This window comes from Stegodyphus dumicola, chromosome 2 (assembly GCF_044657685.1).
Source record: "Stegodyphus dumicola isolate Sdum_Otavi_A_Nest chromosome 2, ASM4465768v1".
Lineage (NCBI taxonomy): Eukaryota > Metazoa > Arthropoda > Arachnida > Araneae > Eresidae > Stegodyphus > Stegodyphus dumicola.
In genome coordinates, this window is record NC_140769.1 from 55,893,204 (window position 1) to 55,908,091 (window position 14,888).

Here is a 14,888-nt window from a genome sequence, read left to right on the forward strand (position 1 = left end):
ATACACTTCACATTAGAATTGGAAATAATGCCGATTGCATTACATATAAGAAAGGAGACAGTAAGCAAATTCAAGTTCGCCATTATCTTATATCTGGTCGAAATCTGTGAGGTAAATAAATTCATTATTTAAATAGTTTTACTTAAAATTTTAAAAATATCACAAAATTTTTTTTAAAAAATCTGAAAGCTTTCAGATTTTATTTTACGCCCAAACGGACCTTTTTTTTTAACGTTTTGTGTGTTACCTTTATTTATTAAATATCACATTCTTCGCACTTAAACCACAAAACTCAATTCAACAGCAGTATCACAAAATATTTAAAAGAGCATATCTTTAGAATTTCCGATACACAGATAAAAATAGATAATCTTTTTCCCGTACAGTGTTACCATTGTTCGCTTCGAAATTGTTGAATTTGTGAATTGCTTTAGAATATGTGAAACACATAATAAAAAAAATTCCAAATTTGGGCTTTCAGATGCCCATATTCGGGTGGAGACGTACGTTTTTCAAAATTTGATGATTCTAGGTACCGTTGTTTTATAACAATGCGATAAACATGCATACATTTATGCAGATTCTTCAATATTTAATTTCTTTAAATATAATACAGGGCTCTAATATTTGGTGACAACAATTTAAAAAGTGATTCTCTGTTTATACTGAATCAACGCAAGATGCCAAAACGAAATTAATAGCCCTTCTTTGCAAATTGCCCATTTGGAAAACTCAAAAGTTAATTGCCTCTAATGAACTAAATTGCACCTAATGAAAGCTCGAAATGACATAGTAAGCAGTTTTTCCCTAGTTTTCACATAAAGACAAATTCTGATTAAGTTACGTATTTAAGGAATTAGGAGATTTCGGGGCTTCGTGAAAGGTAAACGATAAGCGGAGTGATGGGATATCCAGTTGACCGTAAAGAGGCTTTCCCTGTACACCTTTTCTGCGTTGAGGAGAAGGTAATTCCGATTAGACGTCATGAAAAGGCTTGGGTTGTATTTATAGTGCATTGCGGAAACGAAACTAGCGAAAGCTGGCTAGTTTCGTTTGGATTCAGAGGAAAGCTATTAAATTGATGATGTGTGGGCTTTTACGAGAACCGACGCGCTGCTTAAACGTTCCACAGTTGAAGGTAAGAAGAAGAAAGCTTTCAAAAACAAATAAAATAAAAAAGTCTTTGTGTGCGGATTCTCGGAAAGAATTAGCTGACGCAGAAAGGATTCACTTGGCAGTGTTTCTTGCTGTGCTTGGGCAAGTTGGTATGAATGTTAATGTTAGAGTGCATTCATTATGCACTTATTATTATTACTTTTCTGCTATTATTGCAGTCAAGGTTTTTACTTACTGACTGAAAATCGATTTCGATGGATGGATTTTACTTAAATTTTGCTTTTCCACGGAATCTTTTTATGCTCAAAATTCTTTTTGCGGAATCATGTTTCTTTTCATAGTTCAGCACGGATTCCTTTCTATGTCATAGATTCCTAGCTGGTAGCACCGCCTCCCCCCAGTGGGCTCAAATTAATATATATCAAAATATTGATTTCATGAATATATATATATATATATTGTCAAGCTATCTGAAATTTTTATCTAATTGTTATAGCGTAAATACGCATTAAAAGAATTTAATTTAGCATTAGATATATGTAGACCTTACTGAGTTTTGAACTGTCGGTGGCAAATCTCCGCAGACTGGTGATTCACGCGAATAATCATGTTCTGACAAAAATGTGGGAGCTTATGATGACTTGCTTACGTAGAAAGTGCACTGACATCGAAAATAAACAAAGGCATACAAGTTGATGCGTGTACGAAATCAAATCTATAAAAGACAGGGATAGCTCTACGATTGTCTCATTTCTTACTGTTCTTCGTCTGCAATCCATATTCGTGAGAGAAAGTGGTAGAACCGCTATTATTGTTATAAATTTGTTGTAAAGTTAATTTATTTAAACCGTGATAAGTTTTGTATTTCAAAATATCTAAGCAGAATGCCGGCAGCACAGTATTTGAAATGTCGATTTACGTGCTCTTCTATAGACCAATTATTACCTATCTGTTTAATGTGTCAAAACATTTTTCCAAATGAAGCTTTTTTAGTTATAAGAGTATTTGGATAAAATGCATGCTGATAAAAATGGAAATTTCCCAGCCCTTGAAAATGGGAAAAAATTTGCAAGGGCTGGGTAAAAATTTTTAAAACAGCGGACTATAAAAATAAGTAACATAAGAACTAATAAAAACATAAGAAACTTTCAGATGTCATCAGAAAATTTCCTCTAGATAATAATTCGGTGCAAACAAAAATAGATGAATTGGCTTGAAGAATTACAAATATCATTTTAACATATCATTATTTTTTTTCCAGCATCTACTGATAGTACTCCAACAGAGATTGGTTTCATAGCGTTTTTGAAACAAGCATTACCAAATCTATTCGTTGTATATTATGATACTCATCATCAGCATTTTTTTGAAAAAAGTCTCAATACGTCACTTCATTGTATTATTAGAGCAGTCAATAAGATTAGAAGCAATTCATTATATGGCAGTATACGTCACTATAGCTATTATATGGCTGTATACGTTACTTCATTGTATTATTAGAGCAGTCAATAAGATTAGAAGCAATTCATTATATGGCAGATTATTTGGTCAATTTTGTAGTGAAAAATGAAGAAGATTACAATCGCATGCTTCTGTGCATAGAAGTTCGTTGGCAGATATTTGCCTGAATCGTTTTTCTGGACTTGAAAATGGAGATAAAAAACTGCGTGAAAACCTGATTACATCCAAAAATAATATCACATATTTGACTTGTTTAACTTGTTTAAAATATTCAATAAAGTCAGTTTACAGTTACAAGATGATTAATTGAATTTGATTAAAATAAAATTCGTCATTGCTGCTTTTGTGGGAACATATATTCTGCTCAATCGAAATCTAGGTATAGGTAAATACAACCACTTTTCGCACATTTTCAAGAATCTGTGCAAAACAGGAAGATTTACCTACTTACTGCCAACACTTCTTCGCTTTTAACCACTGTGCTTGCTCAAATATTAGGCTCCTTTCTTGTTATAATTTTGTTCTAAAATTTGGTAGGATCTTATAATTACGTATCTTAATAAATGAAATTGCAGAATGAGATGGAGGTGCTTAATTATTATACAGTATAGAATAATTACTCTGATGATTAAATACTGAACAAACACACTGTTAGTTACCGTATATATAAAATCAGTTATAACTATAACAGCCACGTCTAATTGAGGGACTTCAATTCAGACCTGCTTCAGTTACTGGTGTAACTTGAAAACAATTAAGTAATAACGTGTGATTAGTTCTTCCTAATTTTTCTTTTTATGCCGTAATAAAATTTGTATTTAATTTGTAAGCTCGCTTTATTTCCTAATTAGAAACAAATGATTTCTTATCAAAAGCTCCCGTCAAACACTCATCTCTCTCTTTTTTTTTTTTTTTAATTTATCACAAAATTTAAGGGGCTTTTTATATTCGAAGAAGTTTTATTTTCACATATATATAGTTAGCAGGTTGTTTATTTCTTTTTCAAAGCATCTATTGATTCTGTAAATTAGTTTTAGTCTAAATAGGATTAGGGCAATTCAGTAGTTTTTCCTCATAGCTCGTAGTCCCAAATAAACTGTTGATATTTCATTTTGTAACCAAAGAGATCGGTATCCATATTTTAAGAATTTTAATTCTTCATATGTTGATAATTTAATCATTTCTTCTTGCAGAATTAAACTTGAACTTTAATTATTTAAAAATAACTCTAAAACCCAATCTGGAATTTTTATGTCTTGGATATCATAGAGATGGTTATTTAAGTCACTTGAAGTGTCTTCAATTGAGAATAACTCATTTGCGTTTGTCACAAAAAAAAAAAAAAAAAAAAAAAAAAAACTGATTTAAATTTCCACACCGCAAAAACTGAATAATCATTCTTCAGTTTAAGTCTTCAGTTTATGCGTTAGTTCATTGCAGGGAACATATAATCCTCTGTCAAAAGAGCTATGTAATTTTTAAACTCCAAAAACTACTCTTATGATGATGCCAATCATCATTTTAAAATCTCAGTAAGTTCTCTGATAGTAAATTTTCCATTGTTTAAAAAAATTCCGCTGTTGATTTAAAGAGGTTAAAATTGGTTTAAACAGATACACTTTGACAGCCATTCTGTGTGTGACAGAGCTTCGTCTAAGCAAAGCTGTTTGATCCAACTATCATTAAAAGCATTGCTTTTGATTTTAACTAGCAAATTTAGTCATTAGAATGATTGATGGTGGTGATCATCGAGGTTTTTTGTGCAACCATATATTTTCGATGGATCGTACAATGCATAGCTAACACATTTGGCACTGCATATCTCAAATGTCGCCTTACTATCGTCATGGCATCCCTGTAGCAAATGGCATGATATGATTCAAAGAAACTCTTTTTATCCAAGAAAATCTTCAAATACAAGAGATAATGATTCTTCTTTTGTGTCTGTTAATACTGTATCTTGGAAAACTTGTTTTTTACAGTAAATCGAACATATGCTAAAAACTAAAGCTTTATTGTCTGGTAGTGTAGATTTTCAAGCATGTTCTTATTACACATTTGTTCCTTAGCACAGAAGGCTAACTATTGCCTCTAGGACAGTTGTATCTATTACATGTACTCAATGCTCATCAACCGAAAGTAGAAATTGGGGTTTTATAGACTAAGTTAATGCAATAAAAACTTATATCTTATTTCAAAAGAGTGATCCAGTAAACTTTGTAAAATATTTATTGTTAATTACATTTTGTCGTAAGAAAATATGCCTAATAATATTTTTTTCAGTAAAGGAAGGAAACTGAAATTTTTACTAAAATCTGTATGATACAATTAGTTTAATTGTATTATTATTTTCTTTTTAAAAAAATCCATGGAATGTGTTTAGCCTGTTATTTTTGATTTCTTTTTCCGTGTAATTTTTTAAAGAAAACTAGACTTTAAAAAATTTCGAAGCATCATTTTTAATGTTGCCTCAAAATTAAGCAATGCTAATTATGAATTTTTGTTACATTTTAAGTTATATATTAAAGATTATTTTACTTTTAAGTCTTATTTAAACTGAAGTTGCTAATCCATTTAGCTTACGTTCAAAAATCAGAACGAACAAATTTTATGATATTTACAAAGAACCTTGCAAAAAAATTAATTTACTAATAATTTAACAACTAATAATTAATATTATAATAATATAAATTAATATTATAATAATTAATAATAATAATTAATATTAAAACATAATTAATAACTAATAATTTAACAACGCTTTAAGCATTCTTTTTTATTTCTGTATCAATTCCTACAAACAATGTTTCAAAATAAAGCATTTTACTAATTTATTAGAAATCAATTATGTAGCAATGTTACATTACTTGCCTTACACCAAGCTCTTCAAGTACGTATTCTGTGTAATGCAACAGTTATTGAAATCATTTTGCTTTCTTGATATGCGTCTATAAAGACTTATGTGAACAAGATGTAGGCTGAGTAAAGAAAATGATTCTTTCCTTTAAAATCTCTGAACTCCACCTTTCAAAATGCCCATTCTCTTTTAAATATAAAATTTAACAAAAATAGATTTAAAGTTAAAATTTAAACAAAGATTCATTCGGATATTTACCTCTCTTTCACATTTACTTGTTGCATTTCGAGCTTAGAAATACTAAATTTTCAAACTGATAGAAAATTCAATGTTAAAATGAATTCAATGTTAAATTCAATGTCTGACATTTGAAAAAGAATTGCTGAAAACAGAAAATATGTTATAGGACTTTTCTCCAAGATATAAAATTATTTTGTCTTAGGGCAGATAAAAGATGTTTTAAGAATAAAACTTAAATAACTAAATGATAATAAGGAAAAAAAATTAAAGGCACCGTAATATATAAAATAAAATAGAAAAATAAATACTCAAAATTTTGAAAACATTTCTGTTTTGTGAAGAAAAGGATTGGAAGTAAAGTCTTTAATTTAAATTAATATATTTTGATGAACGTGCAAGGCTTCGCCCCAAACAAATTCCATCTCTAAAGAAGATTTTTGCATGATTTTTAATGAATTTGAGAATGATTACAGATCTAGCAGTGATTTGCACTGAATGATTTGCTTCGTTCCTAACACTTATTCTTCATTATCATAAAATTATGAGGCTGCTTTAGTTTGACCGATGTATGTTAAACGGTTTCCAAAAATTTTTTAAATTATTTAAATATATATGTTACATAGATACAAAAATGAATGTAATGATATTAAATTAAAAATATTCTGTATAAGTATAAATCGAATCAAAGCAAAATATCGTAAATTATAAGTTAATATGTACCAAGTGACAAGAAATCGCATGACCGGATAAAACCGGCCATGATGCTTAGAGGGTTAACTTAACTATATGATCATCGAAAAGCTTTGCTTCCGTTCGGCAAAATCCAAACAGAGCTTATTTTTGACTACATATAGAATCAGGTTTCGCTTTATGCTTTTAGAGTTAGAAATTAGGAACAGGGCTGTCAAAAAGTACATTAGTCCAAAACTGATTAGACAGTCTCCTTTTTGCATTAACTTGTCGTCACTCAAACAAGCCCCAATAGAAACTACCACTGATGAATAGTGGGCCAGGCCTAAATGCGGAGCAGGGCTGTTCGTGACACAGACGATGTTTATCCAGTGAGTGAGGGAAATATTTAGAGAATAAGCTACCAGGTTGAACACGAGACTTTCCCAAATAGGACAGAGGGCCGATTGCCAACATCCCGCTGACGAACCCTCTGAGCCTTCAGGGATCTAAAATAGAATCAGATACAAAATACAAAAGTCACATCTCTCCCTTCTTCCGTTCGCATTGCGGTTTGGACCGGCTCTCCATTGGCTCAAGAGTGCTTCCTGGTGGCGAGACTAGAATTTTACACCTACAAGAAATAAAGAAAATTATGACACCCTTTTTTTTATTCGTTACCTTTGAAAGGTTTATAATGGCAGCAATATAAATCTCCAGAGAATATTTCCGGAAGTCTTCCACATGTTCTCAAGTTTCCGGGTCCTGCGGACTTTGCGAAAAATTTCCAAAAATTTCCAGTTGGACTAGTTTTTCTAAAATAATATATTAATTTTCTTTTAGGTTAGATTTGTTAATGCTTTTGCTGTAGGTATCGGTATAAGTTTTCGTAGAATCGATTTTTTTAATTACCTCTTCTCAAAGTGCAGTAATTAGAAAAATTAGAAAGGAAAGATGAAAATTCGCAAACACAAATTCATACAAATTGTTTCCACCATTCTTCATGAACTGATATTGAAGTAGCTCGTTAATTTACTGCTACTGTAACTTTAGAACTTCTTTGACTGTGCCGCCAAGATATTAACTATTAAAAATGCTTTCAGTGTCTTTAAACCACAGAAGAGCTTACATTAAAAATATGCACCTGGTTATTTTTACCCGTCCTTAAATGGCCTGAATCTATCAATAATTCTCATGTGTATTCAAGTATTATAGTATGCAGGTGCATTGCAAAATTTAATTGCATCGAAATTACTTTTCGGGTTTCATATGCAAATCAAAAAACACTTTAGAACAGTCATTTTTATGATGTTAATGTTGATGTACAGATGATACTGCCGTTCCGCTTTTTACGATATACTAACCCAGAATTTTTCTTTTAATGTATACCGAATGAGTATTTCCGAAATTTGTTTAACGAAAAAAATTGTAGATGTTTGTTTTGCTGTTAATTAATGGAAGCTGACTTAAAAACGTTACTAGAAGCACAATATTTTGTAGCTTGTATCATCAACTATTTTAGGAGAAAGCATCTTGTTAGGTTGTGTTACCTATACAAGTATTTTCTAGACAGCTGCATTCTAGCCAATCGTCAGTTCGTTTATTTTCTTGCGGATAAGTTTTAAAACTTTAGGGATGAGTTTAAACGCGCGTGCCAAGTACAACTCTTGGCAAACTTTTAAGACTAAAAGAGTAGTACGTAGTCATATATCAACTACGTTTTCCTAACAAGTTTCCTTTATTTTTTAACTTTTTACTTTTTTACTAAAATAACTTATATTTACGTATAAATGAACAATTCTTTCCTTATAAATGAGTTACTTTCTCTTTGAAACCTTAAGTGATACTAATGCTCGTTGAACCATTTAGACAACCAGTTGCTTAGTAAGCAATAATAATATATTTTTTACCGGTTACCAGATTCGGAACAATGAGACATTAAACATACAGACATTTTGTAAAAGAGTGTAGTTATATATAAAAAATAAAGGTAATAAGGAAAATTATAAATTGTAAATTCATATAAGTAACAGCAAATTTTTGTTTTTATCGCAAGAAATTATTGTTAAATACGAAAAATATTGCAAAGAGAATTAAATCATAGAGAGAATTGAATAAATGATAATCTTTTACTCAAAACACCTGAATGTATATTTTCTTTAATATTATAAAAACAGATAAGCTAGAAACAGATATATCATAAAAATAATGCTGCGATAAATAAATAAATAATCAAGCTATCCTTTTCGCTACCATATATGGTAAGAATTTTGATTTGGTTGCAATAGATATAATTTTATAGATGTTTTACTCCAAAGTAATTATAAAAAATTAATTAAGCAGAAGTTACTACTGGAAGCATTTTATTATAATTTAATTCATCTTAAAATAGAAATTTGCAGAAACTTTAATACTTCTCGATTTTATTTATTTCATTTAGAAAACATCACATTGCACAATATACTTTTATATAACCTATGTTATATTTCACCTAACAGAAAAACCAATTCGCATTTTATTCGCAAATATTATAGAAAGCATAACTATAGTTATACTGTAAGGTTTAAGAGGGATCAATATATTCATTTGAATATACAATTACTACTATATGAAACAACAGGAACTTACCGAAAGTACGTCAAATGAAATTATTTTTGAAGCTTTTGTTAAGCATTTAATCGAGGAAAATAATCGAAGGTTATTTGGCTTAGGACGGGTAAATTCTTGAAGATACGCTTAAAGAAAATGAACTGGTCATACATAATACGTTAAGTCATGAAAGTGCCTATGTAGACAACCTGCTTAACCTGGAATTAAACTTTGCTCATGTTTAATGAGTCCATTTGTCAACATTCTCCATCTTTATACTTCAGGAAATATTAGTCATTAAGAAGGAAAGGCCACTTTAATTTAAAATATTAAGTAGGATATTTTACCATGAATGGATGATTGTCTAAAAATGTAAGTGTTGCGTCAGACATTTATGGATTCACACATGTCACCTTTCTGTTGGTTCATTCATCACCGACTCATTTCCTTTGGGTGTTCTTGTTTCATGTCACCGATAATCTGTTTGGGAATTTTAGGAATGGGGTCTAAACGATAGAATTTTTATTCGTGATTATGGCTCTCTTAAATATATAGTTTCAAGCTTAAATTTCCTCGGTTAAATTTATTTCGCATTTTACATTCTTGATTTCACTGCCTTCATCACCATTATTACTGTTACTATTATTTATTTTCAGGCAACTACAGGGGCAGCGGCCTCTAAATGCCATTCCTCCAATATTCGAGAAACCCCCGACAGTGGGCCGCTTCATCGAAGGAGGCGATGCTCACTTTGAATGCAGAGTCATTGGCAATCCTCAACCCGAAGTGGTTTGGTCCAGAAGAGGAATGCCAATAAAAAATGATAACAGGTGCGTATGACGCATTTAAATTTTTTTTCGACTTATCACGTGATCATTAACAGTTGTTATTATTTTGGGGTTAATCTGCTTTTGAACATGCTTAAAATTTAATCAAGTTTGATCAAATTACTATTAAATCATTTTTAACGTTTAAAATTTTTAGCGTAGGCAAAACTGAACGTTAGGTTTAATGAATATTCCATGTATTTCGAGAGAATCATGTAACTTAACGTAGCAAGTTTATTGAAGAAATTGAATAGCGTCAGATTACGTAGAAACGCATAAAGCATAACCGAAGGGTCCGGATTTGAAACCGTGACTTAGGTCATGTGAAAATTAGATCAGTCTAAGATTAAAGGTTCACATAAGATTAAAGTTCAAGTTGACGAGCTGTTTTGTCGGTCAATTTGCATGTGAGTTAAAATACTAAATATTACTGCGATTTTCCGCTTCAGACTTAAGTAAAAGAAACTAACAAAAAGGCACAGCTGAATTATTTAGAATAAAAGTCCTTAGCGAAATCTTTCCAAAAATTTTTGGCCATTATATTACGTGATGTTACGGTATCAAAAATACTTTACTTCTTTACGTTTGCAAATGTTTGCTAGCATGTACAACATAAAAGTTTTCAGTTTTTCATCCACTTGGTCTATCGTAAATGAAGATAAAGCGCAATGCAAAGAAGAGTATTGCAATTCTAAGAAGAATATTTTCTTATTTCCTTCTCACTTTTTCTTGTATTATTCAAGTCAGTGATATGTTTATTTTGATAATGGAAATATCAGTAACTATAGTAACGCAAGTAGAACAAAATTGTTGTATCTAGATCTTTATTTTTTTTAAAAGGAAGGAAGAAAATGCGATATTCGCTTTGAAATTGTATTCATGATAGAGGTAATGTATATACATTAAATGTTAATTTTTTCTTGTAGCTGTAAATTATATCTTTAATTTGTTGATTAATTCCTAAAAATCACTTTTTGGAAATCGTGTTTTTTTATCGTCTAATTTCGAATGCCTGACATAAAATATTTGATGCCTGTGCTCATTGTTTTATTTGAAGAATGTTTTCAACCTTATCATTTCATTTTCTTCTTCTTAATACTTACGTTATTTGGCTTCCAATCCTGTTTTCATTATGGAATAAAATTCTAAATATCAGGACTAATTAGGATCACAGTCCATTCGGATATTAAAAAAATCTAGATACTTGATTGTTTTTCATCTGTAGGCCAAATACGTATTTATTACAACGCAAATAAAATGATTTTAAATTATTCTTTTTTTTTTTTTTTTCATTTATCGTATTATATTGCATCCGAACTTGTACATTTTTAAAGATAATACAGTTTTCCCGTTTATATTAATAGGCTTTATATTTTCTGATAATTGTAAGTGAATGTTATGTCGTAGTATGTTGATCTATATTAATTTAGTAACTTTTTAATGTACTGCAATTTATTATGCTTTCATATTATTTAAGCCATTGGAAAATTATAAATAAACAAATAGATTAAAAACAAGCTTGATTTTATTTGACTTAGAAATGACCCAATTATCTGAATTTCTGGAATTAGGATAATTGTAATTATACTGTGACGGACGTTTATCAAGTCATTAAGAATGAAGACTGGTGGAATGTTAAATAATCATGCATTGTAATGATGTAATGTAAATAATCATGTACTGTAATGATGTAATGTAAATAATCATGTACTGTAATGATGTAATGTAAATAATCATGCAATCATAATGTTTAATCATCAATATGTTTAGAAAAGGAACTTTTAATACCCGGTATGTAACTAAAGCTTTTATTTATTTACTTTTGTAGACGTCAAGTATCGTACAATCCTACCACAGGCATGTGCGTATTTGACATCAAAGGACTCACTGCAGAAGACGACGGTGAATACACATGTACTGCCGTTAACTGCGCCGGGGAAGCCTCCCTCACAGTCTCTATACAAAGGGACGTTCGAGGTAACCTGAAATATGATTTTATTTCTCCATTTTTTTCAGTTATTATTTTGCTTTATCCAGAACATTATATCATTGCCAATAACAGATTAGCTACCATCCTTATTACAGTGACCTCCTTAGCATATTTTAAAGTTAGCCGACATGAAATCCCATGAAATTTGTCATCAGATGACATATTTTTAGATATACGTATGATCAAATAGTTTTTTATGGTAATATATAAATTCAGAATCAGGGATGATTGTGATCTTGACATAAGCTATTTGTATGCCTAATTTAAATAATGACACGTTTGCTCTCTGTTTGTTGCACTCAAACCTCATTTCATGCACAAAATGATTATGTAAAATTGCTTTCAGGCCGTATTTGTGCAATGTACTTGAAATATAAACGAATTTATGATTAAGACTGAAGTTTTGTCCTCTGGATTGTATCATATTGATACAAATGTTTCCTAATTCTAAATTTGAAACACTACTGATCCTTAACAGTTCAAATAAAAGCGCGCAAATAAAATAAATAATTAATTTGCAGTATATTTTAAGCACATTTGTTATCTCTTAGTTATAACACGCGCATTATCACATATAGATTTCAGAAAAAAACTGATTTTTTTCCTTATTTGCTTTTGCAACTTTAATTACTCAAAAGTAATTATAGTAAGAAGTTAAGCCTAACTGTATTGAGTTACTTAAAACGTTAAGTTTCATTGTTTAATTACTATATTCTTTTCAAAAACTAAAATATAAAATCATTTTACGTTATAGGCCAAGTAGTATCTCAAGACACATTTAGACAAGTACAGGTACCTATGAGTCACACACAGCAAACCATTATTGACCAACGCCAAGTAAGAGGTACATATGTCCAGTCATATGTCCAACAGCAACATACAGATGGCATATACCAGAGGACCACATCTGCTGAATATGAAATGGATCCAAGCTGTCCCATGTATTACAGTGGCACCGAAGTAAGTGTAAATAAGCTGTATATTACATATTTCAGTGCAACACGGATTAAGCAAATGAAGTTTTCTATAACATCACTAATTTAATGCTATAAGTGATGATGTTTACTCAGTTCTAATAATGTTTTCCTTTCTAGCTTGTTATATTTAGTAAGGAATTGCATATTTATGACGCATTTATTGCAAAATATTTTTCCTGTATTTGGTTCTAACTTCATTTGTGTTCTTCAGAGTTTCCGTGTCGATACGTTCGAGTATCGGTTGCTGCGTGAAGTAGAGTTCCGTGAATCTCTCTTCCGGAGGTTACCCGGTGAGGAAGCACCCGAGAAACCGGCAGCTTTGGACAAAACACAGCCCCCTAGCGCGCCGCAGATCACAGCCCGCCCTCGAAACAGCAAATTACTTGAAGGCTCTGAAGCAACATTCCAAGCGAAGATCACAGGCAATCCGAAACCTAAGGTAAGAAAACTCTCCCACATATCATATCAACTAGATATTTCCTAAATTTGTTGTTTATGTTTCTTTCGTTTCCTTTTTTTCTCATTAGAAACACATGTGAAATGTTTAACTTAATGGATTCGTTTTACATTGCAGTTTCTTACTCTAGTAGTGGTACAAAACAGTTGCTCCGATCTACTGTACAAAATAGTTGCTCCAATTTATGTCATTATTATTGCACTAGTAGAATAATTGTTTGCATCTATCAAATGCTATAATTTACATTTTGTATAGTTATCCAGCATGTTGTTTTAGCAGTAGACATATAATTTTATAAACTAGGGTTTCTTAAATGTTTCTACTAGCGATCATTTCCCTTTTTCTAACACCGCTTTCTTCAGATAAAATCGTAATTTTCCAAAAACTACAAATATATCCCTGGTGTAAAGTGAATGTGAAGTTGAATGAATTATAATAAAAATTAAAATACAAATAAAAAAAATCAGCAAGATCCTCCAAGGTTTTTACAACACATTTTCGGGTTACAATAGAAAAGAATTTTTTTTTTTGCTATTGTTCTAATAGGAACATTAAATTATTGATTATCAGACGTCAAGAATTTCATTTTTCTTTCGTTGAAAATGTAAAATTAATTTCTGTTACTCTACTTTACATTAAAAAAAAGTTTATTTTGCTTTCAAAAGTAACTGCTATTTGCGAATATACAAATATTTTTTTGTTGTTATTTGTCGTAACTGTATTAACACTCAATATTTGGATGACGTATTATTTAAAAAATCAGAATTTTGTTTTGTGGTTTGCTCCATAATTAACACGTTGGCTGTGTTTAATGGTGGTAAAAATGTTTTAGTAAAGCAATTATAAACTGAATCGATAATTTTATTCAGCTCTCATTTATATAGAACCATCTAATTTCTTCTTTTCCGTAGCGTTTTAATTATATGTATTCTTCGCATTTATTTTATTGTGTTTTGCATGCTGGTTTTAGCCATTTCGTAAATGAATGGTTTATAGCGCATGAAAATCTACAAGAATTATAATTTAATTTTAGTTAATACACTTTTAATATTTTTTTTCTCTGTAGATTACATGGTTTAAAAATGGTCAACGAATTTTTCCGTCTCAACGATTCAAGATGAGTTACAAAGACGATATAGCGATATTGCACATCCATATGGCATTACCAGAAGACGCCGGTTATTACACTTTATTAGCTGAGAATACGAATGGACGGATAGCTTGCTCAGCTCATCTAGTGATCGAGGGTGTAGGAGTTCCAGTGACAACTACTTTCCAACAACAAAAAGCGTAAGAAAATATTTTAAACGTTTATGAAAAATTCAGCAATATTTAAATTTCCATTTTCAAATAATACAAACATTTTAAAAATCGAGTTTTGAAAACAAACGCAGGATTTTGATATTAATAAAGAAATGTGATCACCTCTAATTTGTATACATATCTCACGATGTCTTTTCATTCTCTTGAATAAGTGTTTAATTAAATTTAGTGATAAGTTCCATTCTTTTACACGGATGGTGTTTAGACACTGAGAATACTAGGCTGGCATTTTTGCCGCTAGGCAGCAACTCTTCAAGGAGGGTTTCCTTGATTCTTTAGCAGATTCACATCAAGAGAGTTGGTTGGCCAGTTTATTCGCTCTATACCTTCAGTCTCAGAAAATTCATCAACCACGCCTATTTGATAAGAACGTCTTTTTTAT

General features: G+C 30.6%; 1 protein-coding gene across 1 annotated transcript in view; it reads left to right on the forward strand.

Moving 5' to 3' along the window:
- LOC118183992 (uncharacterized) overlaps positions 1-14,888 on the forward strand; it is a 543,427-nt gene that overhangs the window by 267,169 nt on the left and 261,370 nt on the right. The window contains exons 43-47 of the mRNA XM_085809921.1: positions 9,589-9,762; positions 11,588-11,736; positions 12,504-12,709; positions 12,938-13,165; positions 14,250-14,473. Of these exons, the coding sequence (XP_085666047.1) occupies positions 9,589-9,762; positions 11,588-11,736; positions 12,504-12,709; positions 12,938-13,165; positions 14,250-14,473 (981 nt within the window). The remainder of the gene's footprint in view (positions 1-9,588; positions 9,763-11,587; positions 11,737-12,503; positions 12,710-12,937; positions 13,166-14,249; positions 14,474-14,888) is intronic.